The sequence below is a fragment of the Aythya ferina genome (genome assembly GCF_964211825.1).
Source record: "Aythya ferina genome assembly, chromosome: 14".
Lineage (NCBI taxonomy): Eukaryota > Metazoa > Chordata > Aves > Anseriformes > Anatidae > Aythya > Aythya ferina.
The window spans coordinates 11,245,628-11,272,302 of record NC_140312.1 but is presented as its reverse complement, the minus strand read 5'-3'; the positions used below and the strand labels follow the sequence as shown (position 1 = coordinate 11,272,302).

Here is a 26,675-nt window from a genome sequence, read left to right as displayed (position 1 = left end):
TTGCAGAGTAAGGATAACAGCACAGATTGTATCATATTCAGTTTTCCTTTGACTCTAGCATGTATAGAACTTACTTCAAATTAAGGACTAATTTATGCAAGCACGCAATCCAAAACAGACATACTTTTTGGAACAGCTCCAGATCTGTTCTGGGCTGTTCCCTAGTTAAGAAACTGCATCCTCCAAGGTCTAGATGAAGTATATTGAAAAGGGAGAGAGGAGGTGAGTTTGCAGGAAAAAGCTGAGCTGCTGTTTGCTCTCCAGAACTTACAAGACTGAGAGGAATATATTTCTGGGAAGCCCATTAAAAACAATACTAAAAGGCTGGCTGCCAATTTAGGCAATATCTATAACAACACAAGTACGAGCCACTTCAGGAAATGAAAATATTTGAAAATCCAGCTGCTCTTTTTGCTCCAGAGTGCCAGACATAACATAGAAAGGATCTCCTATGCTCATGGACAGTTGCAAACAATGAAATCCACTTCTGATTACAGGATGATGGAGTTAACAAGAACTCTTTAAAATTTTGTCTTCTGATACCTGGTACTTAAAAGGTGTTGAAAAGGCTGGCAGCACAATGCTGGTGCCAGGCATGCTGGAATCTCCTTAGAACTTGGTCAAGGAAGACTGCAAGGGGGCACAGAGTGCCAGAAGACCCCCAAGGTACTGCTGACTCTAATCAGAATAGCAAAGCAGGAGCAGTGTCCAGATAGAGCTCAGGATGCTCATGTGGCTGTTGTTTGATCTCTCACTCCAAGGCATTTGAAGAGGTTGTGTGCAGAAGGATCTCCTCCATGCCTATATCTCAGAGGGATGATGTTGCTGGATCCCATGTTACAGATTTGAGAAATGCAAGACAAAGCCTTCATCTTTGCCTCCTTCTCTAGTTTCTCATCTGAACTGATATTATCGAATCTTTCATATACCACAGTAGCTGATCTTCTGCCTTAGTGCAATGAGGAAGCTGTGAAACATTTCATCACTTTGCTAGCTGATGGGCAGGCAGGTCTGAAGTCAGTATATCCATCATCAGCCTTCACCAAGAATCCTCCAAGATATTGGGAAAGTCATGTTTCTGGAGCCCCAGAAACTCTATATAATAGCACCTCAAAATCCAGCAATTCTTATCTTCAGTCAATGACTTGATAACAAATATATATATATATAAAAAAAAATCAAAGGAGAATGAGCAGATATCTCCTCGTAAAGTAGGATCAGAAGTGATTGCATTGTGTGGAAGTCACTTGGATCTCCTTGGTTCCTGTTAATGCAGAACTTTGTTTTCTAGCAGACCTTCCAACATCTCCTTCGAGTTAGCACTTTGATGCTCTTCCATGCACACCAATTCAACTCCCATCTGGTTTTAGCAACTGGTACCTTGGGACTCATCAAAACCAGAAATCATTTCCCATTTTCAAGTAAATGGCTTTCAAATTATATGAAATAATTATGTCTGTTTTGCATGGCACATAAAATCTCGATGGAATTCGTCATTGAGCTTCCCCTCTGTTCATCAGCTATGATAGCAGCCTGTTTTGAAGGTAGACTGTTTCTTTGCAGGGCTGAAATTACTTGGGTTAAACCAGTCTGTCTGCTGATGACACTTGATAACTGTCGCGTCTATCCTCCTTTAAGAATAATGGAACCTAAACATTATATCTGCATATGTCAGGGGTTCAGGTAACTCTTGCTACAATTAGTAATTGGTCAGATCTGAAAGTCTTGATCTGGATTCAAGGTTTTCCCAAAAGAAATAGTGTTGAGGTCTATTTTTCTGGCACCAGCACATTGCTTAGAGATAGACATAGAACCACGTGCTCTTCCAGGCTCAATCATGGAAAGACTGGAACTGTTGGGGCTTCACAGGGCTGCACTTACACCACAATAGTGGCTGTGTCTTCCTCCACGTTTCTTGTGGAGAACACTGTCAAGATGATGCTGTTATCCCATGTCTTTCCCACCACATCTGATCCTGCTCTGGAAAGTGAGAGCATAAGAGCTCAGCTGAATGTTTCCACATGGCTGCTTCTACTCCTGCTAAAAAAATGGAGTACTGGGAGAAGGAAGGAGTAGTGCTAAGCATAAACCAGCGCACAGCCCTTCCAAGAGGGATGAGGGTTTTGCTCAGAATCATCCTTCAAGGTCTGAGGAGGCAAGGAGGGCATCACACTGTGCAATGGCAGTGAGACTAGGCTGAGATCCACAGATATAAACACCTTTGGCAGACCCTCTCTACACAGAGGTGTCTGGTCCACACAGGGTGAAAACAGCTCTGGGCTTCTCCAACCTGGGCACAGTGATGCCTGGTGAGCTCCAATACTGACTACATCTGTTCAGCAAAGCTCCTGAGCTCACTAGCCAGACCGGGCACTAACTCACCCAGATTCACTGGCTGGGCACAAGCCATCAGTTCTACTCCCAGGGTACTGGTTCATGCTCACTCTGCAGAAGTCCAGGAGTGAGTAGAGGCTTGCCTTTGCTTGGTATATCTGTCTCCAGCACTGACAACCAGACTGCACTCTCTTGGTCCACATCAGGCTTGGAAGGTGAGCCATGAGAGGCTATTGGGCTTTTTAATTGGAATAGGTTTGAACCAGAGGTGAAAAGCTCTCACATCCTATTCCATATTCCTCACTCTATACAGCTGCACTTCAACCCCTCCAAGAAATTTCCTTTTAAGGATAACTTAGTATATCTCCCCACTCTTTTTTGCAGGTTCTAATATTTGAAGGGGAGCAATAAACAGCCCACAGCCTGTCACACAGGCAGAAACAGAGTGGTGAAGAGCTGTGTGCTAAACCTGCTTCAGTGTCCATGAGAACCAGACAGGAAAAGTAAGAGGCAGGTATCTGCAAGGGACCCCCTCTGGTGGCTGTGCACTGGGGAAGACCCCCTGCTCAGAGGAAAGAACATGTCAGCTGAAGGCTAGGAACACAGCTCAGGGAGAGCAAGAGGGACACAACCTTCCCTGAAGCTGCAGAAGAGAAAGGGAAGAAAGGAAAGAAAATGGCCAGGACAAAAGTGTTCTAAGAAGAGAAATAAAAAAAAAAAAAAAAAAAAAAAAAAAAAAAGAAAAGTCAGGAAAAGCAAACCGTGGCACTCACACAAAAAAGAAAATATGAATCCTCTTCCCCTGCCCCCGCCCCTCTAGACTCCCTTTCTTAACCTGCATGGCTCAAACTGTAATTGCCAGAATTTCAGAACTACCCATCCTCCTGCAGTTGCACAGAGGTCTCCTCTCCCCCAGACAAGTAATTTGCATGTTGACACAAGAACTACACTCACTTACTTGCAAGACAGCTGATTAATCCCTTCGATGTAGTAGCATACCCCACCATTGACACAATAGGACTTGGCTGTTTCGTTGCATTTTCTAGCATGCCCAGACCAGGAGGAGAGAGTTGTGGTTACTGCAGGGGAAAAAAAAACACACACACACACACAGACACACACAAAAAGGATATACTGTTATTTCCTTTGTTGGGCAATTCTGTTTTCTTAGATGATTTTCAGTTAGTTCACTTGCCAAAGTAAAAACCCCAGAGCTACAAACCTCAGCCTGTGCCTTTAGACTCATATTCACCTCTCCAGGTGCTGGGGCTGCTGCGACTTGACTTCTCCTTTCCCAGCAAAAGTGGCAAAGTGAGTGTGAAGTTGAGGACTCACCCTTCTCCAAGTTGCTAGCATGTCAGGACAAGATCATCCTTTCAGCAAGCTCTATGGAGAAGTGCTCCTCTCCCAGCTCTCCTTGTGCTCCCCTTACACATGCATGCAATCCTGCACCAGCAGGAAGGCAGGAGGTCAGGAAGCCCAGAACACATGCTCAGAGTCACAGAGTCATGGTGGCATGCTGCTGAGGCACGATTTGTACTAGGATACTGGACCAAGATCCAGAGATTCTGTAAGGGGACATTTCAATTTTAGGAGGATGCTGCAATTGCACCACATCTCTTAGATGATACAAGTTTTCACAGCCAGAAGCAAATGCCCTCATGGTCCCCAGAGCAGGTCCAGTGCAAGGAAGAACAACCCCATTTCTCCTTCCCCAATTTCTGAGCATTTCTTTGTCATGTCCCAATGGCTCTGCTTCTAGAGACCAAGGAGAAATTTGTTATGAGAGGTCAGTCAGCCCTGGCTTGTGCTAAGAAGAAGGAAGTCATATCATGACTCAAATTTCCTGGGATACAGATACTTTTCCAAAAACAATGTGTTTTATGTTGTTGTTGTTTTTGTGGTTTGTTGTTGTAGTTGTTTCCTAGGGAAAGGCGTTCCAGCCATGTAAGGTAGAAACAAAACTATGTTTTAGGATAGATGATTTCACCAAGCCTCCAAAGAAGTTATTGCAAAAAACCCTTAAATATGAAAACTCCCAGACTTCTGTAGGGAATTTCAATTTTCCCTTCCAATTAATCTTGATGGGAACTAGAAACCAAAACTATCACAATAACCTTGTAATGAGTTTGTATAATTTATTCCTCTCTGAGATAGCACTGCATCTAAAACCAGTGGAGAGCTGTCCATTCAGGAGCAAGAAGCTCTAATGGATATCACCCAAAGATTCTTTACAAGGCCTCTCCTTTAGCTATTGCTTGATCCAGCCACTTAAACCAAGTCTTAATATCAAATACCATTTTAAAACTGAGCATGGAAATAAAATCTAGACTGGCAGCATGCAGTTGCATCCCCTAATGCAGTCAGATCCAGGCTGTGCATAGGCTTCTGGAAAAAGAAAGCTGCTGTGCTTTCTTTGCTGTGCAGCTTTCTTTGGGATGCTTGGGCCAGTTTTCTGGAGGCAGAAGCAGTGGCAGAGCAAGCAAGAGCCTGCTGGGGAAGTGTGAAAATTGTAGGGCAGCAGGTACATAGAGTGACAGCAACTGGCCATTTGAACAGTCCCTGAGTGCTTCTAGGCCAGCATACAGCACGCGAGCTGCTGAAAGTCACTGGCAGGGTGACCTTTGGTTTGTGGTGCTTGCTGGTGTTTAATGAAGTATATGAAAACTGCATGAGCTCTGTTAAAGCTGCAAGTGTGCCATCAGATCAGAGAGCACCAAAACTTCATGAATCAAAACACTGATGCAAATGGAAAAGAACACGGATGAAGAACAAGCACAGCCTGAATGAAGCCATGACCCCTGCAACCATAAAACTTATCAACTGCTAGTAAGCAAAGTGATCCATGGCACCCATCTGGCTGGAAGTCTCACTTCATAAATACTACAGGATAGGACCATGTTCTAGAGTGAACCTTCCACAGCAAAGCAGGAGGGCAAAGGACAGAGAGGGATAAATAAAAAAGAGCCTAGAAACCACCCAGTAGGAAACACTTCAGATAAAAAGGTATACTTTGCACCAGAAAAGATGGACAGGAGGATGCAGTGCTGTGTGATGTTCCAGTAACAGAATGGATTACAGTCCTGACAAACTAGATTCATCCGATTGGGATTATAATGGCATTTTTATCCAGATGAAAAATAAAATAAAATAAAAATAAAAAAAGTCTTGCTCAAAAAATGTAACAATCTGTTTATCAGTGTGGCCCCCTTTGTCATACTTTGAAGTGTGATAGGCCAAGGGGGATTTCAGTGGGTTTCTACCACACTAGCAGGATATACCACAGACTCACAAGCAATGCAGGCACTTAGGAACTTCATGTGTAGCTGTATTCTGTTGTTCTGTGCTGTTGCTTACCAGCCTGAGCAACTGGAAATATCTTTACAAATATCTACCTGTTCCTCAGTCATCTGCAGTTCAATGGCTGATGTCAGTAAAGTGAGCCTCATGTGCAGTTTATTTGCAGTCATGAATATTCATTCACCTCCACTCCAAACACCCAAAGCTAGGTTTTATTGTTGCTGTTATTTATCCAGCCAATGAAGACAGTGTTGAAAATACACATGAGAGATTCAGAGTACTGTAGTCTTTCAAAGCATCTATTTTCTACCACACATCTAGCTTATTCAGCACTGATAGGGCAGCAGAAAGGAAAACCATGTGCACTGACATTGCCATATGGACTGTCCTTCACATAATAAAACAATCATCACAGAATCACAAAATCATTTAGGTTGGAAGAGACCTCCAAGATCACCCAGTCCAACCTATGACCTAACACTAACCAGTCTTCCACTAAACCGTATCACTGAGCTCTACATTGAAACATCTTTTAAAGACCTCCAGTGATGGTGACTCCACCACTTCCCTGGGCAGCCCATTCCAGTGCCTCACAACCCTTTCAGTAAAGAAGTTCTTCCCAATATTCAACCTAAACTTCCCCTGGTGCAACATTAGCCCTTTCTCCCTCATCCTGTCCCCAGGCACGTGGGAGAACAGACCAACCCCCACCTCGCTACAGTCTCCTTTAACGTACCTGTTGAGAGCAACAAGGTCACCCCTGAGCCTCCTCTCCTCTAGGCTAAACAACCCCATCTCCCTCAGCCACTCCTGTGAGGGCCACATTCTGCTCCCTGTCCCCTTTCACCAGCTCAGGGGGCTGCATACCCATAGAACAACTGGTCTTGCTGCTAAAGACTGAGGCAAAGGAGACATTGAGCACCTCAGTCTTTTCCTCATCTCTTGTCACTAAGTTTCCCCCTGCATCCAGCAAAAGATGGAGATTCCCCTTAGTCCTCCTTTTCGAGTTTATGTATTTATAAAAACATTTTTTGTTATCTTTAACAGCAGTAGCCAGACTGAACACCAGATGAGCTTTGGCCTTTCTACTTTTGTCCCTGCACAGCCTCGCAACATCCTTATAGTCCTCCTGAGTGGCCTGCCCTCTTTTCCAAAGGTCATAAACCCTCTTTTTCTTCCTGAGCTCTAGCCACAACTCTCTGTTCAGCCAGGCCAGTCTTATTCCATGCTGGCTCAGGGGGCACATGGGGATGGTCTGATCCTGAGCCTTTAAGATTTCCTTTCTGGAGAGTGCCCAGCCTTCCTGGACTCCTCTGCCCTTCAGAACTGCCTCCCAAGGGACTCTGCCAACCAGTGTCCTGAACAGCTCGAAGTCTGCCCTTCAGAAATCCAAGACAGCAGTTTTACTGATCCCCCTCCTGACTTTGCCAAGAACAGAGAACTCTACCATTTCATGGTCACTCTGCCCAACACAGCTCCTGACCACCACATCTCCCACCAGTCCTTCTCTGTTTGTGAACAGCAGGTCTAGCGGGGCACATCTCCTGGTAGGCTCACTGAGCAGCTGTGTCAGGAGGCTGTCTTCCATGCTCTCCAGGAACCTCCATGATTGCTTCCTCTGGGCTGTATTGCATTTCCAGCAGATATCTATGAAGCTAAAGTCCCACACAATTACAAGTGCTGGTGATTGCATGACTTCTGCCAGCTGCTTGTAGAACGTCTCATCCATTTGGTTTGGTGGTCTATAATAGACCCCCACCAGAATGACTGCCTGGCATAAATTATAAATATTGGTAAAATATATAGTATAGGTATATATATATGTATATAAATTATAGGTATAAATTATCAGGCATAATCAACACTGGTTCATGAAAAGAAAGTCCTGTCTTAGTAATTGGATCTCCTATGGTAAGGTTACCCATTTGGTGAATGAAGGGAAGGCAATGAATGTAATCTTACTGGATTTTAGTAAGTTATCAAAAGATACTGTGTCTCATGGTATCTGTGAACACTGGGGGTGTTCAAGGAAAGGTTGGACCTGGTGCTTAGGGACATGGTTTAGTGGGTGACATTGGTGGAGGGATGATGATTGGACCAGATGATCCTGGAGGGCTTTTCCAACCTTAATGATTCTATGATTCTACCTATTCCAACCTTTAACCTAGTACTGACAAGTCCATCATTAAACCATGCTACTAAGTTCTACAACTACAGGTTTCTTGAAGACCTCCAGGGATGGTGACTCAACCACTTCCCTGGGCAGACTATTCCAAGGCCACACAATCCTCTCAGTATAGAAATTTCTCCTAATATCCAACCTAAACATCCCCTGGTGTAACCTGAGGACTTTTCCCCTCATCTAACCACTTGGAGCAGTGTGTCCTGTCAATCAAGAGGGCAAAACGCATTTTGGGGTGCATTAAACACAGCATAACCAGCCAGTCAAAAGTGAGGATTATCTTACTATATTTAGTACTGGTGTGGCCTCACCTTGAATATTGTGTGTAGTTCTGGGCTTCACAATATACAAAGAATACTTGAATGCATCCAGAGGAGGGCAACAAACTTGGTTAGAGGGAAAGCATGTCCTATGAGGAGAAGCTGAGGACACTTGGCTTGTCTAGTTTGGAGAAAAGGAGGCTAAGAAGCAACCTCATTGCTCCCTACAACTTCCTGAGGAGGGGAAACGGAGAGGGAGGTGCCGATGTCTTTTCCATGGTAACCAGTGATAGGATGCATGTGAATGGCACATAGCTGTGCCAAGGGAGGTTCAGACTGGGTATTAGGAAAAATGTCTTTCCAATGAAGGTGGTCAAACACTGGAAGAGCAAGATGTTTGATTCCCCATGCCTGTCAGTGTTCAAGAGGCATTTGGATAAAGTTCTTAACAATATACTTTAACTTTTGGTTAGCCCTTCCAACCAAACTATTCTATTCTATTCTGTTCTTTTCTAGCCTAGCCTAGCCTAGCCTAGCCTATTCTACTCTAACTATGCAGAAAGACCATCAGTGATTACGCAGGGAATCTTATACCATGCATGTTATTTAACCTTCTCAGGCAGACCACTAGCCCTGTTCTCCGGAATCTAGTGAAAAACTCTGCTTGCAGTCTCCAGAGAGTTAATTAATGCAGCTTGGACTATAAATTTAAGTTAATTTTTCACAAGCTACAGCTAATGTCAAGAAAGCAAGGAGACAGGGATAGTTTTTCTCTCTCTCTCTTTTTTTTTTTTTTTTTAATAAAGTTGACTGGTGGGTTCATAGAGTACAGACACTTTATTCTCTCAATATTTAGACATTCAGTTAGACAGATGAACTCAGCTGGTCAGAGAGTGTATACAAATTGCCTGCTCTGTATATGCCTCATGTACTTACTGATAAAACACAGAATTGCTGAGGTTCCTCTCAAGCCAGTTCATCCAACTCCTTGTCAGAAAAACATGGCTGAGAAGGTGTCTGGCCATTCTATTGCTTAGTTGTAGCAGGGTAATCCTGGTGTGAGCCACACTAAATCCATGATTTACACTGATTAATACACTGCAGGACTGTTGATCCTAACCATTCTCTCTGAGGCAGATTTCTGTACATCTGGTACAACACTCCCTTCCCTTAATAAAAACTGAATGGAGGCTAGATGCTCACTTCTGCTATCTGTACATAAAATTGAAAGGATTTGTGCAGACTGGGGCTCACCAGGCAATGGATCAGTGACTCTAGAGCTCATAAAAATTCTGCTCCTGTGTGTTTATTACTTTGGAAATGTTCCAATATTTACTCCTGCATTTTATTAAAATAGATCCTGCTGGAATTACCTTCCCAGTTCCTGAGGAGATCATGAGGATCAATATCTGCAGACTAGAAGCTCACCCAAAAATACAAATGTCAGACTGCAGGACACTCATCTGAGAGCAGCAGATACTGCTGATCAAAACCACACAAGAAGCACTCCCCATATCATCCATCTGTACTATTCTGGTGTTTCATTAAGGAACAAGTTTAAAGACTGAAAAGCACCAGGAGACTACTTGTTTCTGTGGGACAGGTAGCTATTGAAGGGACAAAGTCCTGTGTTACCATAAAGCCTCTAGTTGCTCCTGAAGGCTGATCTCTCCAGTTTTATGCAGTTGTTCTTCCCATGTTTTTCTCTACCACCAGCCTCCCAGAATGCTTGTGTTAGCATTGCAGTATTTTATTTTCCCAAATCCCCATCATGAATTGTAATAGCAGCAACATGATATTTCAATGAGGGGATTTGTTCAACAACTTAAAAAGCAGGGCTAGTGCCAGCAGGAATGCTTTGCAGGTGGGACAGCTTAAGCACAAGAAGTGAAGCAACATGCCAGGATCACACGATGGAGTCAGACCAACAGTGCAGATCTCCTGGTACACAGCCTCCTGCTCAGAAGGCTGGGCTTACTGCCTTCTTCAAAGGGATGTCAGCTTCCAACCCACACTTTATTCCACACTCCCCATCTTTGACTTCAGAGTTGTAGAGACCTGTCTTTACATTACACCTTGAGTATCATATCAGATGGGATGGTTGCTTCAAAAATACACAGTGAGCAAAATAAGCAATCAACATCACCTAACACCACAAGGGCACAACACAGCGATCTCTGCAGACCAACAGCAAGATCTCCAACACGTCCAGCTCAAGGCATCAGGCCTGCATGTGTGCAGGCTTCACTCAATTATCAACCACACCTCCGGTTCTGGATCCTAAATTTATGGTTTTAAATTATCTGAGTAAAGGTCATGCCAGGACTTATTTTTAGTCTAATATTGAAAACTGGTCTGTCCTCATAACCCTTGGCAGGCCAACTTCCATCTGCTCTAGCTGTGCCCTGTGCTGGCTGGACACCCTTCAGCTCCAAACCAACTGCACCATGCTCATGTTTTTACCACCATTAGCTCTAGGAGGGTACAGTGCCTTCAGACTGGACTGACCTGGAGTGAACCGAGATTGAACCGAACCTATCAATTAATGCGTAGATCTGCCAAGGCTATCCAGTAAAGGCCATGCAAGACTGGACTTGAGGAAAGGTGGGTGGAATTGGCTGAATTTGCTCAGCACATCATCTTACCATGGTTAAAAGTTGTTGAAGTTTTGGTTCAACTAGATGTGATCAAACATGACTTAGAAACCATATCATAGAAAAGATACCACTGAGCCATTATAATCATGGCAGTCCTCCAGGCTTATCTCACTTGAGAGAGAGGAAGTAAGGAAAGAATTCCCATCACCAGCCATGCTAAACATGGCAGTAAATGGGAGAGGGAGAGCCTGAATGAGTCCAACCCAATAAGTCCAATGACATCACTATGATGACAGCTGTGAAATCTGTGTGCCCACACTGGTGCACTGCGGAATGGACTTAATCGGAGAAAGAAGGGTTATTTCACCTAAACTTCCATGGGGATCTTTAAAGGGACTTCAGGTAGCACTTATGATCCCCAGCGGTTGAAGTAAAAGCCCCAGAAATCAATCCAGAGCTCAGTTTTCATCGAAGTGCCTCATGTTATCTCCCAACCCTCATGTTCCCAGCACAATTCAGCTCTGCTTCTCTTGCTCTGTCTGTCTTCCACCTTCTAATATGATCCCAAACCTCACTATGCTGCAGAGCACACATAGGGTGAAATTAGGTGGCCCAGCAAACACTGCCCAACCTACACAGGCTGGTGAAGTAAAGGCACTCAACCAGATTAGCTAGACAGTGTCCCAGACAAAGGAGATGAAGCAGAGTCCAGATGAGCAGCTGCAATGATCCACATGTTGTTTCAGAGCACCTGCCCATCATTGTCAGATCCTCTTGTATTCTGACAGCATCCAAACTGTACTTCGTTTACACAGAGAGAATAGACTATATTCTCTTTTTACCCTTAAGAGTTCAACTGTTGGTCCAAATAGAGCAAAGGAACTAGAGGAGAACTCAACAGCAGAAAATGAGCAAAAGAGGTTACTTGACCTTTTCAGATTTCAAACATTACCTTACCTTTTAAAAATGAATCTTTGATAAGATTTTAGTATCTTTGTCCTGCATAGACCTTCCATCTCAGAATGCTCTACAGACTGCTCTACAGATTGCTCTGAAATTCATTCCATTTTTGTCTCCATCAAAATGTTTCTGAACTTTGAGAATGACTCCTACTCTGTTTACCAAGAAGGTCTGTAGCCAGACTCCTGAACCTTTGTCTATCTGCTTCAAGCTGCACCGTGACAGGATCACATTACCATTTTGAGTACTCTGGATGTTGAAATGAGTATAAAGGACCTTTCTCTCCATATCAAGGCACGCAATCAAGTTACCCTACCCCTGCAAGTTCCTGCATGTGAGCTGAGCCATTGTAGCCATCCAGTGCAAACTCCTAGCCTTTGATAAACGTAAGATGACACGTCTTATTTAACACTTTTTCACTATGGGCAAGGCTACTGCACCTATCTTACACTTCCTAGACTCAATAGGAAGACTCCTTTATAAGAGCAGTAGGCTTATCTTCTCTTCTAAGCTGCAGTGCTTTTTTAAGAAAGCATATCTATGGCTTCTCTAGTCCAACAATTCTCAGAATCAAACATATATTCAGAGAAGGTGTAAGACAGCCATATCATGGTAAAATATGCAGCAACACAGAAGGACTTTCTCAGACACTGGAGATTCTCTTTCAGAATCTGGCCTTCAGAATCTGGCTTGACCGTGCATACAAAAGATCAACACTACACCTGTAAGACCAGGACAGCTCTCAACATACTCCATGGCACAGCTTGTTACATCTGCTACATGGCACTGAATCTCATCTGAAGGTGTTCACACCACTGAATGAGTGGTGCCCCACGCACATACCCTGTAGCGGGGGCACCAGGAAACGCGTCTCTTTGCCTGGCAAGGTTCCAGTACTCTGAGTATAGCATTGTACCCATATGGACTGGACCAGGATGCAAGGCAGATTTGAATCCAGAACTTCTGAGTTTGCTGTCTTTAGTCCCTGGTCCAGACTAGCATCAGGGTTGTCTCTACAGCAGAAGAACCATGAGATCCCTGGGTTTCTACATATTGTTATAAGATTTGTGAAGCCCATATCAACCAGTACCCTGTCAAAGAGAACCAGAGGACCTGCTGCAGCCAGCTTAAAGGCAAGGGGTACAGTAGCTGGGAAAGAGATCCCATGCACACTATCATAATGCCACAAATATTTCTGAGAACTTATGGTGCAAGCTTGCCCCCCTGCACTCTGTAGCTTTGTGTCAAGTGCCAGTTAGGCATGGGAAGATGTTGAGCTGGAAAACAGTAGGACAAAACATATGCTTCTAGAGAAAAAAAAATAAAATTACCCAAGAACAGAGACAGAACACCTTGAAGACCTGGGTTATGTTTTGAGTGCTGTCTGGTGTTTAAACCTGCCTCGTGTCAAGTGTGCAGAAATGCCTAGGGGTCTGTGGCCACTATTGAAGAGGAAGAAGGTAGGGGTGACTCAGGATGTGGAAGGATTTGCTAGTAGCTACATTTATGAGGTCGTAAGTATTAAACAATACTTAACAGTACTCCAAGGGGGAAATACGTGATTCCTGTTCCAGATGCAGTAGTAGAAAGGAAGGCCAGATCACCCAGGAAGAACCTGGGACCTTACAGAAAAATACTAGTTAAAAACATATACAACAGGAGCAGCAGGGAGATAGGGGGTGAGGCACATGGGGCTACACAGAGTGATTGGATTTTACCCTTTTACCCATAGGGACCATCTGAGCCACATAGAAGACATGGTGATCTTCTGGAGTTATTGGGTCTAACACCTGTACCCAGCCTGCCTGGTAACATGCCCACCTTGCACCAGGGTCCAAACAGAAATGTAAAGATGTGACCAAGCTGCCTGCACAAGGTGCTCTCCTTTCCCAGGGAACTGCAGCTATCACCAAGCTCCAGCTTCCATGGTGCTTTCTCAAGATGGTGTTTACAATCCAGTGGATCATTTACAACCTTTAAGTGAAACAATGAAAGGTGGGACAACCTATGTTGCCAGACAAGCTTATGAATATAAATATTTAAAAGAATTACAAGAATTTTAAAACAATGAGACACTTGTCATCCTTCCAGATCATCACACCTCACAACATTTTCATTACTTCCCCATAAATTAGAAACGTGCAATTCTGTGATAGACCAGTAGCAATCATGTATGAAAATCAGGGGGGACTATGATTAGATAACAGCAGAGAGCAATCATAAAAAAGGAATGTAAAGGAAAAAGTCGATTACAGTTTTAACTACGGAGACTTTACCATTTCTTTATACCATTAAGAAAAAAAGCAGACGGCCAAGGGTGACATTTCTATGTTGAGAAAGCAGAGGATAAGATTTTTCAATAGAAGAAACTTCTGTGGAGGCCACATGGTGATTTTGTATGTTTCCTTTCTATTGCTGAAACTTTGCTTTCAGTGAAATTAGCATATATCTAATGTGATGCAAATATGTTGCATGGACCTATGCTGATGAGCCCAAAGGAAAAATCCTGAGGAAGGACAGTACAGTACATGCTGCTACATCTCAGTATTATGTCACTGTTGCAGTGGAAGGCTAAGAACAATGAAGGAGCAAATTTTAAGTGGAATCTTCTAATCAGAAAAGCTTTTAAAGGATACCTGACTAGTCCCGGCTGTGCATAGAATCAGATTTCTTTTAAAATAATAAAAGATTGAATTTTCCAAAAAAAAACATTCTCACAAAATCTGCTAAGTGGAATTGTCAATACAGAGGCACAGCCAGCTGTGTTGTCAGTTCAGGGTGTGAGCAGCTGGAATAAAAATATAGCACAGATCTTGAAATAACTTCTTGGTCCTCAGCTCTCTGGTGCCTTTTCATCTGGATTGGATCCCAGTGGGTTATCCAGCATGCTGACAATCTCTGTGTGCCGCAGTGTCCATGAGCAGGGAGAGACTTTCCATCGTAGAAATAATGCCCTCCATTAGAAAGAGCTGAACCAACAGCCAGGCTTCTAGATTTCCACTTGTATACATTGCTCCATGTTTTGATTTTTATTTGTGTGCCTATTTTTTACAGCACTCATGACAACTGAATAGAAGGGAATGCTAAAAAGCACTTCCACCAAATCAAATCAAATTAAACATTTGGGAAAATCTTTTATTGCTTTGTAGAGATTCAAGAAATAATGTGCCAGCAGGGTTCAGCTGTATTTTCTGCCTTTTTCTTTTGACTTATTCTTAGAAGACTTGTGTCTCCTTTCCTGTATTTCCTGTAGCCTTTTTTTTTTCTTACCTAGACTCATAAAAATAAAATCCCTAAACCCCAGGTTGTAACAATGACATCTTACAAGTGTCAAAAAAACCCATACATTGAAAGAGCTGCAAACGTTTAAAATCCATCTCCAATTTTAAGTAGCATGTTCTTCAGGTTACCATCATAATAGTTATTGACCTTTTTCCTCTCTAAGATGGACACCAGCAATATAAATTGTATTTTGAAAGATTTAGTGAAAGATCAGAGCTTTGGGAGAAATCAAAGAGAAGTAGCAATTAAAGAAGATTCCAGGAGGAAATAAAGCATTTATGTAAATTGTCTCATAAAAACAAAACAAATAAGGGGAAAGAAACTATAAGGGGGGTGGGGAGAGAAGTACTTACACTCTTCTTCCATAACAACTATTTTAGTTTCTGAGGCTGGTAAAACTTGTGGTGCTTTCGTTGTTCCTGGGAAAATTAAGGTAAGAAAGTAGTGAACAAAATATCTATTTTGAGCTGAGAAGATTGGGCTTAGCTACTACAGGGAGGAGGACAAGAGCAGGTGCTGCTGGGTGGCACAGGCTGGGGAGACTATCGATATGTTAGTAGTGGTTAGAGGACGCTCAGATGGGTAACTGTGTGAAAGAGACAGATAAATGAGTGCCTCTGCGGGGTATAGCACAGGGCATGTCAGTCCCCTTGCTGTAAAGGGACATCATGATAAAAAGACAGAAATGGCTCAGGAGTCACCAGGCACATGACGAGTGAAACTGCAGAAGGTTTTCTTAGCCCTGATGGCCACAAGAGTGCAAAGACGAGATCACAGACACAGGGAGAAAAACATGGAGCATAGGAAAAGGTGAGATGGTCTGATGAGCTTCCACCCTATAACTATTTGCAGTTCTGCAGCACGAAGTAATTCTCTTACAAGAGATGGAAGAATTGTAAACAGATGAAGGCCAAGACCCGAGGCAATATGGAAGCCCAGTACACATAGCTATTTCCTCCTTACAAAGCAGGATATTGGGAAGTCCATCGTCCATAGTCACCATCTCTGATCAAGCCAGCTGGCAGCAAAAGCCCCCTCTTGGTCAAAGCCCCTCATGACCCTCAAGATGTGCAAAGGAGAAAGTATCAGGAGCCTCTGCTGTGTGCACAGCACCCTTTTAGAGACAGATGGTAAGACCACTGGGAAAAGGTAAATTAAAAGGAAAGCAAAACCACTTTTCGGATAAGTTTAATTTTTCCTGTGATGTTTAGCAAAGGGGGTGGTGGGATATGAGTTTAGGAGTTGTCTAGAAATTTTCTGAGGAAAAAAAAAGAGTCTAAAACTGCCACATCTCAGCTGTTCTCTCATTCCTACTTGTGATGCCAATATTGGACTATTCAATAAAGAGGACTGGGAAATGGGACATTTTTCTAAGAATGCAGCTAATTTACCTCAAAGTAATAAAAATCAGAAAATAGCACCAAATCACAATATGTTTTTGCTAAAACCCAGAAGCATTTCCTCAGAAACTGATACCCTTCCAAAACTTTTCAATGGGAAAGCTTTTATTTCTGAGCTGGGCATTCTGTGGAAATACTATAACTGCAGAGAAGAGATGAGCTACTGGGTTTGGCTGATGGGCATTTTCTAAGTGACAAGGGGTCATGACATTACCATAGAATAATTGAATGGTTTGGGTTGGAAGGGACCTTAAAGACCACCTAGTCCCAACCCTCCTCCCTCCTCCCCTGCCATGGGCAGGGACACTTCCCACTAGATAAGGCTGCTCAAAGCCCCATCCAACCTAGCCTTGAACTCTTCCAGGGTTGGGACATCCACAGCTTCTCTGGGCAAACTATTCCAGTGCCTCACCACCCCCAGAGTAAAGAATTTCCTCCTTATATATAATTTAAACCTAACCTCTTTTAATTTAAAGCCATTACCCCTTGTTCTATCACTACACTCTGTGACAAAGAGTCCCTCTCCAGCTTTCCTGTAGCCCCCTTTAGGTACTGGAAGGCTGCAATAAGGTCTCCCCAGAACCTGCTCTTCTCCAGACTGAACAACTCCAGCTCCCTCAGCCTGTCTTTGTGGAACAGGCGTTCCAGCCCCTTGATCACCTTTGTGTCCCTCCTCTGGACTTGTTCTAATACATCCATGTCTTTCTGGTGCTGAGGGTCCCAGAGCTGAACACAGCACTGCAGGTGGGGTCTCACAAGAACAGAGCAGAGGGAGAGAATCACCTCCCTCACCCTGCTGGCCATGCTTCTTTTGATGCAGCCCAAGGTACAGTTGGCTTTGTGGGCTGCAGGTGCACATTCCTGTTTCACGTCAAGCTTCTTGTCAACCAACACTCCCAGGTCCTTCTCCTCTGGGCTGCTTTTGATCCATTCTCCACCCAGCCTGTATCTGTGCTTGGGATTGCCCCGGCCCAGGTGCAGGACCTTGCACTTGGCCTTGTTGAATTTCATGAGGTTTGCACAGGCCCCTCTCAAGCCTGTCCAGGTCCCTCTGGATGGCATCCCTTCCCTCCAGTGTGTCAACCTCACCACACAGCTTGGTGTTATTGGCAAACTTGCTGCAAGTGCACTCAATCTCACTGTCCATGTCACCAACAAAGATGTTAAACAGTGTTGGTCCCAATACTGACCCCTGAGGAATACCACTCATTACTGATCTCCGCATTGTGGCCACTCTTTTTCTAAAGAAAATCTCTTTTCATTGTGGCATTTTTGATGATTTGCAACAGATTTGCATGACTGAAATGATCCCTTGTGCAACTGATATCTGGACTGAGCTTGAGGGAAAGAGGGGAAGGCTCCAAGGAGAGGCCAGCTCACACAGTTCTGATTAATTGCTGTAGACTCCCTAGAGTTTTCACAGAGCAGTGTTGAGATGTAGCCACAACACAACGAGTGCTAAGGAACCCAAAGAACAATGCAGGTTGGGACAGAAGAGTGCACACACATGGATTCAGAGGCAATCAGATGCCTTGGGGAGTTTTCTACTGAAAGAAATCATGGAGGAAGGGAGTGTGCAGATGTGAGGTGAGGAAAGCTGTCCAAGTCCCAGGAAAGCCCAGCAGTAGGGACAACAGGGAATGAAAGAAGGAGACTCCATGAGCGAGAAGTGCACAGGCACAGCTGAAGGCTGCTCTGCTCTGGGTAGCTCCAGGGAGCAGCAACAGAAGAGTGCAAAGAGGGTGTCAGAAGGGCAAAAGTCTACAGTGATCTTCATCATCATCTTGTTTAACTTTGCAAAGGATGCAACTAGCATTTAATTGCAAATACCCGCTACTCTGCCAGGTGACCTTCAAACAGCAGCAGTGAGGTATGCATGCAGCTGAGTGTTGAAAGACAAAGGCAGATTTTCAAGGCTCCTTAGAAAATGGATTAATTAAGACACCACCACAAGCTGGGCTATCTTTTGTCTACTAGACCTGCAGCACCTTGCAGCCTGCAGCTCCCACTACGCAAAGGTACAGGGCAGATCTTTTGGTGTCTTTGGTTGCTTTTCTACTCTTAACACATTTCTAAGCAACTCAGGTGTGTCCTCACACTCCCTGCAACATGAATGAGAAAGCCACCTGCTCCTGCCCTTGCCAGACACATTGCCTTCCTGAGAAGGAAGAGTTGCACCCTGCTAGATGCAGCCGTTACCAACACACACAGGAAGAGTCAGCTGGTAGTTGTATGGCCAGATGTGCCATAAGCAGTGTGCAGGCTCAGGGCCTTGCTGTGACGGGCACTATTCAATCAGTCTTCCTCTTTTGCAAGCGGGTTGCTAGTGGCTGGAAAGAAGGAGCCGAATTGGCGCACAGGGCTCTGGTGGCAGGCACTCACTGCCCGTGCATGCAGCTGGAACTGTTTGCATTGCAATGGGACAGACAGAGTGTGAGTCAGAAAAAAGGAGTGGCACTGCTTCAGTTAGCTTACTCTGGACACCTTTCCTGTCATGGCTGGAAAGGAAGCAAAGCTAACTTCACAGGCAGAAGGTCTGAGCATGGGTTGTCTTCCCCAGGTTTTGCAAGCACTGGCTTTTTACAGGCAGAGCAACTGAGGAGGAGGCTATGTGATTTTCCAGCCTCACAAAATAAAGACTCATGACTGCAAGCACTGCTGAGGCAGAGGTTAAGAGAGAAAAATAATGCCAGAAAGCAGTGGGAGAAAAATACCTTCCTTCACATATGACCAGTGCTAATAAAGCACAACAGCAGAGAAAAAGTATCGCACCAACAGGCTGCATCGCAGAGAGCCTAGGCTCCCACAGTGGCTGTTGTGAACGGAGGAGGAAGAGCTTAGGCAACAGAGCTTGTACAGAGTCATCCCTCCCTTGGTCACACCCGTCCAGCTTCTGGCAACCACTGTGGGGACTTTCTGAGCTGGAGGGTGCATCCAAACCATCATGTTAAGCAATATAATTATTATAACCAAGATAATAATAAAACCACCTAACCTCAGACTCCATCCGCTGAGCTCTAAGAGATGGAGCACACATTCTAGGATGAAAACCAGAAGCAACTTCATTCATCACAAAGCTATGGTTTAATTACTTGTATTCTGGTGAGTTTTGCTTCTCAGAAATTCTTAAAAAAAAATAAAACATCAAGCTCACCATTTTTCTTTCCTCCTTGCCCCTTTTAAAAAATACATAGACTGTAAGTTTATTTAAAATGTAAATTTACCACATTGCTAGTGACAGATAACAAAGATAAACATTTATGCTAAGCTGCAATTTTTCTTATCTCCCAAGATTGTTTTACTCGATACTCTGAAAGCATGAAACAAAATCATAGATCACGTGCAGAACCTCCCACTTTCTGCTTGAATGACAGATGGCTCAAGACATTTGCTGGCTTCTTCACTTACCACTTCTCACATTCAGGCTGCCTTTTGCGGTGTCTTTCCCTAAAACGTTCTCCGCTTCACAGCTGTACTCCCCAGCATCTTCCAGCTTCACCTTGTTGAACTGCAGTCTGGAAATCTTTCTGTTGAAAAGTACAGCAGACATTTCTTATTCAGTTGCTAACCATCTTCATAAATTGATAACCATTCCTGGCCCTACTACACTGCCTAGTAAGTCACCCCTTCTGGAAGAGATGGGCTACCCAGTCTCAAGAGCTGAATAGACCAGGTCAGGATTCAAATGAGACCCTTCCCAGGAATCACAGCCATCATGATTTCCTAAATGAACATCTCCTCTGATCCCATTGCTCTTAGCCTGATGCCACGGTTTGGTCTGGCATCTGCTCTCATTTTCAGAAAGGCCACATATGGACAGTCAAGAAGTCTCACAAGGGGTTGAACGCAAGAGCCCCAGCTTCCCAGCAAACAGACTTCCTGTACCGGAGAAAAGCCACTTTAATGAAAGACAGCAAGATCTGCCTGCAAAAGGAGATGGGGAGATGAGCAGCACATTCTGCACCTTCCTCAGCAAAGAAGCAGCTCAACTTTTGTGGCATGCCCCCCTGCCCATCTCCAGCAGTGCCACACACTCTATCTCAAACACGCACACTATGGTTATAGGGTAGTGCACCCATGTATTCCATCCTGCAAACCACAGCTCTGTGGTTTGACCTAGCAAATAGCTTGTAGCTTTATCCAGGCAAGCAAACGGGACAAGTACTTCGTCTCCCCCAAATACACATACTCCAATGCACTACAAACATGTGACGCTGAACCTCACATGATCATCTTATTGCCAGAAGCACCTAGAAAGAGCAGAAGACACCGTATGTGATGACTTCCCATGTGACCCAACAACCTGTGCTCCATGTCTCATGGGAGTGGGAGCAGCTCTGTGGTGGTACAGGGAAAAAGAGCATCACCTTTCCCACCACCTGTGACTGATGTCTCATTCTCCAGAATGCCTCTCACTAAAAGGCAAAACCCTTTGTTAAATAGTTCAACAGAGATCTTTAGCGGCCTTCAACACAAACCAAAGGCTGATTGAGACTCACTCCCTCATCAGGCTTTCTGTTTTACTAGATTTCCTTCTGGCTTAGACAGTTTATCAAAAAACATCCTGTGTTCTCTTCTGGTGGGAATATCTCTCCCTGCTTTCTACCCTTTTGTCTACAAGCTTTTTTCTCAGGTCCGTGTCATACAGCAACTAGACTGAGAAGTTTGTAAGCACTGACAGCTTTAAAAAGAGGTCCCACTGGCCTGGCCTACATTTCTGAAGGCAAATAAAATTCTTCTTATGTGGAAAATAATCATTAACTTTGGAAATATTTGCAAAGTTACATATGTCATCTAAGAAAGACTTTTTTTTCAGACTGTTGAAAAGATATTCCATGCAAATTCCTTCACAGAAGCACACTGACATCTCTTTTAACACCCTGACATATTGTTCTACTAGAGCCAGGGCACAAGGACACAATATGAACATCTCACTGGTTATATTAGTAAATTAAAAGCACTTGGAGATGACTTGGTACAGCTCCCAGGATACAGGTGCTGCCTCATTTTGCAGGATGCAGTCAAGTGTCCAATTGCATGAGTTTGGGCCCCAGGTGGAGGAATTTTTAAATGAATGTGTGCCTCCTGAATCCCTCTAATCCGAGGTCTCCCCTAATCCACAGTACAAAGACATTTATTTGGGCCAACACATTCAAACAAGGGGACCTAAACTAGCAGGCTGATTCCGTGTGGTGCAAAACGTCCTTGGCTCCCAGTGTGGGATACTTCCCTGAAATCTCTCAGGTCTCCAAGGGTAATCTGCAATAAATAGTCCTGGGCATTATGGCCTTCACTGTGATGCCTCAGGAGTTAACATGCACCCAGGAGACACAAAGCATTTCAGGGCCACCAGGGCCTGTTGCTGCCCATTGACAGTTGGGTGCTGCTTCTTACTGGGGAGGTGTGATGGGCACCTGAGGAAGGAGGCTGTTGGCACTGCAGGGCTGTAGTGCCCAGTGCAGGACCACGTTCCCCTCTCCCTCAACAGAGATGGGTATAGTAAAAACAAAGGGTCAAGGTGGGCTCCCAGTAGTACTGCACAGATTCCCAGCAAGACTGCCCTCAGCACAGCCATTACTTTCTCTCAGTTGTCTCAACCTTCACTGACAGAACACACCATCTGTTCATAAACCACCCCTAGCCAGGCTTGCAGCTACTGCTGCAACACAAAAAGAAAAGCAGCACGTGTTGAAAGCAGCAAGACAGTGGTGCTTACACAGCTTTGAAGAGCTTTAACCTAGTAGCCTGTAGAGAACACCAGCCTTGCACACCAGCATGTTGAGGATATCTGGTGCATAGCTGAAAGCATTAATGAACATGCCGCCTTCAGCTGCCGGAGGACAGATATTCTAATGATTATTGGCCACACCATGATCTCACATGCACAGCACGTTTCGCTGCATGCAGTAACTGGAAAAATCCATTACAGCGTTAGAATATCACCTACGTATGCGATCATTTCCAGATAAAGGTTTTTAAGTCCCAAAGATACAAATTAGTAAGTAATTTAGTGACACAAAAAGCTAATGAAAGGGGTCATACTTGACAGATTCATCTCCAAGAACATGATGAGAGACATGTGGTCTTTTACCTGGAACTGGAGGAGAATGTGATCAGAATAAAAAGTAATGCTGGTATTTATAGAACCTCAGCATCAAGGTGAAACGAAAGAGGATTATTTTGTTTTAATGCTCAAGATTGTTGTACTGCCAAAAGAGCTTATTTTTATTTTCTATCACAGTTGTCGAATTTATCCTGGATTGCAAGATTCCCTTGAAAAATCATGAGTTTTTCTTGCTTTTTAAGCCCAGACCCATGGTCTGAGGAGTATGGTGTATAATGTCAAGTAACAGACTTCAGGGAAAGAGATGAAAGGTACAGAAGCAGATGAGATTTAATGTAGAACATAGATACAGTAAAGAGAATTTCCCTATTCCAGTAAGCATGTAAACAGTCAGAGAAATATCTTGTTTCACAGCATTAGTCATGCACCTTTTAATTCACATGGATAATACTTGCGCACTAGATGAACTTAACTGAGAATGTAAAACAGGTTAGACTTTACCTGACCTCTGTGTGGCAAAGAGAAAGATGACCAGTCCAACTCTGTTCTATTTTACTATCTTCAGGTGCTTCTGAAATACCTCAAAACTGCCTAAGAAATTAGTTTTGCAAGTTTGTGTTCTTCTTCCTGTTGCCCCCGAGGGTAGACATTTTGTTTATTTGACAGCTGAGGTGTGTTTTTAAATAAATACCAAATATTAGCACTAAGAGGAATTAAATTGCTCACAAGAGTTTTGTATCAAGTCCCGTTCTGCTCTTCTGGGCAAAGTGTTTCCTGGGGACACTAGCCCCTGGAAAACCCTGTCGTGTGCTTTCAGGAGGGTGCCTGGCTGCCAGACGATGCCATTCTTCTGGAGGAAGGCACTGCCCTGGGCTGTTTGTTCAGTGAAAGGGCCAGGGTCCCTGACAGATGCCATCATTTCACTGTAGTGCAACTCTGTTGACATTTCTTTACTCCAGGGGAAAATCTGCCTCATTGTATTTTCTGACCCTCAGCACATATGACTTAGCCACGCACTAATTATCTCCTGTAGTGCCAGTGGAGGAGTAAGCCATGGGGAATATGTTGTCTGCAAGCTCTGGGGGATAGAATTCACAAGGAGACCTTCAGCCTGGCCAGAACAGGATCCCCCAAAATACCTTTTCAGCCAAAAGAAAGAGTCCCCCAGAGGGCAGTTTGGAGTGCCAATCTCCAGATTACAATGGGAAACATGGAGATCTGCCCTTGGCCATGGCCTACACAAAGATCCTGGCAAATTCTGGCCATGAAGGGTGGCCTCATTGCTGTAAGCTCATCATCTCAGAGTTAGACATCTAAATATGAGCTTGGGCCCTGAGGCCTTCTGTCCAGTTAGAGGAAAAGAAACAGGCACTTCATCTCATCTAGAGAGGAACTTTTCATGACAGAAGTCATGCTCCCACTAGCACTTTGGTTAGCTTGAATCATTTTTCTCCTCTTCCCTGTTGCCAAGGGAAAATGGGACCTTTTTCCCAGTCAGCTTCTTACAAAGCTATTCAACTCAAAGCCTACAGCAGCAGCCACAAGCTACCTTAGAGACATCTACGTTTCACTGAAGATTCAGTGATCCCTATGTGAGTTCACCTGCTTCTGCATCATGCAGGACAAAAATAGCTCTAGGATTACAACTATTATAGTATTTTATTAGTCTTCTAAAAATAGGGTAGCTAACACATAAGTAATAAAAAAGGCAAGGAATTAGTTTTGAGGGGAATTGGAAGACTATGCATTATTTGGACTCTAAATTGTCAACGAACACTGTCCATAGCAAACATACATGAGATCCTAGCAATAAAAAATTTGACCATCAGATTTGACCATCATAAAGGACACACTGAATAGACTGCTGTGGTTATCTATTAACTCCCTTCCTCTCTGAACAGACAGCTGGTGGCAGGAAGCACAGCAATACTGCAGAGAGCAGAAAGGCCAGTACTGTGGTATGTGTGCTGCTTACCCACCAAAGATTTAATTGGTGCCTTGTCCTGGCACTCTGCACAATGATGAAATTGCCCTGAGAGAGTAGGTTTATGACTGGCAAGAAGATTCAGAATATCCAATTCTTCCTCTTACTGTCTAGAAGCATTATCCAGCGACCACCAAATATCCGCTGGCTGGAGCAGGGGCTCTCGGTGTCCCCACTTTAGAGAACACATTCATCTTCCCCAAGAAGCAGTGAGATAAAGTCAGGCAGAAGATCATTGGTATGTGAAGCAGAATGGGGATGGCCTTGGCAAAGCACCTCTGTTAGACAGGGCAGAAATGGCAGCCAGGAGCATCCTTTTCCCTGCACAACCAGATAGAAACCACCCCAGTCTCTTCCCTGCCTTCAGTTACAGAGCAGCACAACAGAGCTGGGCAAGCCAACTGTGCAATGCAGTGCTTGAGAACAACAAATAGCTACTGTGTTGGCTGCTATGAACTCTAGGGCATGACCTGGCTAGCTCAGGATCAGCTTTAAGAACAGCAAATGGGAAAGGGGGGAAGAAAGCAACCCTCAAGCAAATCAATCAAATGAGAGGGGTAAGAAAAGGAAGGTTCAGACTTTTCAACTCAGCTACCATCCCTTCTGCCATGGGCAAAGTCCTCCTTCCTCCTCCCCTCACCATCACCTGCCCGACTCAGTGTTTGACCTGCTGGGACTGTGGGAATCGCAGGCATGGGAGACAGTTAATGTACTTGTGGGTGCCCAGGATAGAACCGACCACCCCCAGACCCCCTTTACCTGTTCTCTCCTACCCCTGTTCCCCCACATTAAAGTGCTGTTCTAACCTGAAAAGCAGATTTACCCCTTCTGTGCTCAGCAGTGCTGTTCTCTCTCTGTTCTCAGGCTTGGGACCGGCTGATTTTAAAAGATAGACTCGACCAGTCCTCAGTCTGCAGATCTGACACTGACACTGGTCTGAGAGCAAGAGCTGGAGTCCCTTCTGGGTCATGCATTGTCAACAAAAGGGGAAAAGATCAATAAGTACGCTCCAAAGAGCAGGGTCACTTGTGCAACCATCCTCAAATTCAGCCTCGGGCTGCATCTCTGAATTGCCATGAATGTCCAGGCAACAAGAAAAGGTGTACGGCAGCAGAGGCAGTGTAATCCAACCACACACCCATTCCCAGAGTGGACTTTGTAGCTGCTGTGTTGATGTGTAGCTGCTCTTGTGCTGGCAAGTCTGTGGCAGCTGCCGGAGCGTGAAATCAACACACACATAAAAGCTGAGTTTAGGGCTACAGCTGAGGCATGGACCTGATGTCAGAATGGGTTCCCTTGTATTTCTTATCCTGGAATTCAAGGCAATTGATCCATCCCAAGAATATTTAGAATTTCCCTCAAACCCCAATGCCAAGATTTGAATTCATTTGGGAGAATGTAGATCCTGGAGCAATATTATGAGGCCAGATCAGAGCAGGTTCTTTTCCTGTTTATCTCACATGCACAAGAACCAGGGACTTCACACTACCAAATGCAGAACAGATATCTCCTTGTTCCAAAGAGCAAATAACCTACACAGAGAGACAAGAAACCCCATGTAGGTATGCAATTAGGACAATATGCAGAGGCCTCACTATCTCAGCAATGAAACCACAACTAATTCTGTAAGCTGGGAGGAGAACAAAAGGTTGGTGCAGCTGGGGAGAAGGCATATTGGTCCTCGTTTAGAAGTTTATCACATATTAGATGGAGACTGATAGAATGGGCAACTCAGAGGTAGGACCAAAACTTCAGGGACTGCCAGACAGAAAAGGAAGACCAGAGGGAGCTTGTAGAGCAAAACCAAACTGTTTTGAAGAATCAGGGGAGGTAGAGAGGGAGATGCAGTACTAAAAGCAGCAGTCTTTGTGGGAGACGTGCAGAGCACAGGAATGCAGACATGCAAAGCCAGGCTGAAATATTCAGATCAGGGAAAAGCATGTCTATCAGGAACAGAGACATAAGGTCATGGAAAAGCAGCATGGGATGACACCTTCAGGTAGATGGTGTCATCCCTCCAAAACCTCTGCAAAATGCATCACCATAATATTACATGGGGTTGTGCAAGAGATTCAGTTAGTCTTGAGGCTCCTTTCTGAGTTCGGAGTTTTGGAGATATTAATTTCTTCCTAAGTCTCTTTTCTGCAAATGATGTGTGTCACGGATACTTGCCAGTGCCTGATCCATGAAGCATAATGGGGACTGGGCAAACTCATGACTGTGGGTATAAAATGTGCTATCCCAGATGAACTGCCTACAGCTTCAGTCAGCACCCCAGCCCTCCTTCCCCAAGTGCCAGGTAAAGCATTAAA

General features: G+C 44.3%; 1 protein-coding gene across 5 annotated transcripts in view; it reads right to left on the bottom strand.

Moving 5' to 3' along the window:
• NRG2 (neuregulin 2) overlaps positions 1–26,675 on the bottom strand; it is a 177,229-nt gene that overhangs the window by 33,152 nt on the left and 117,402 nt on the right. For 2 of the 5 annotated variants that reach the window (XM_084535263.1, XM_084535264.1), the window contains exons 3-5: positions 19,724–19,842; positions 15,269–15,334; positions 3,293–3,413 (exon numbers count right to left, since the gene is read on the bottom strand). In XM_084535263.1, coding sequence (XP_084391389.1) covers positions 3,293–3,413; positions 15,269–15,334; positions 19,724–19,842 — 306 coding nt within the window. The remainder of the gene's footprint in view (positions 1–3,292; positions 3,414–15,268; positions 15,335–19,723; positions 19,843–26,675) is intronic. The other 3 variants (XM_084535265.1, XM_084535267.1, XM_084535266.1) reach the window with 2 other exon arrangements.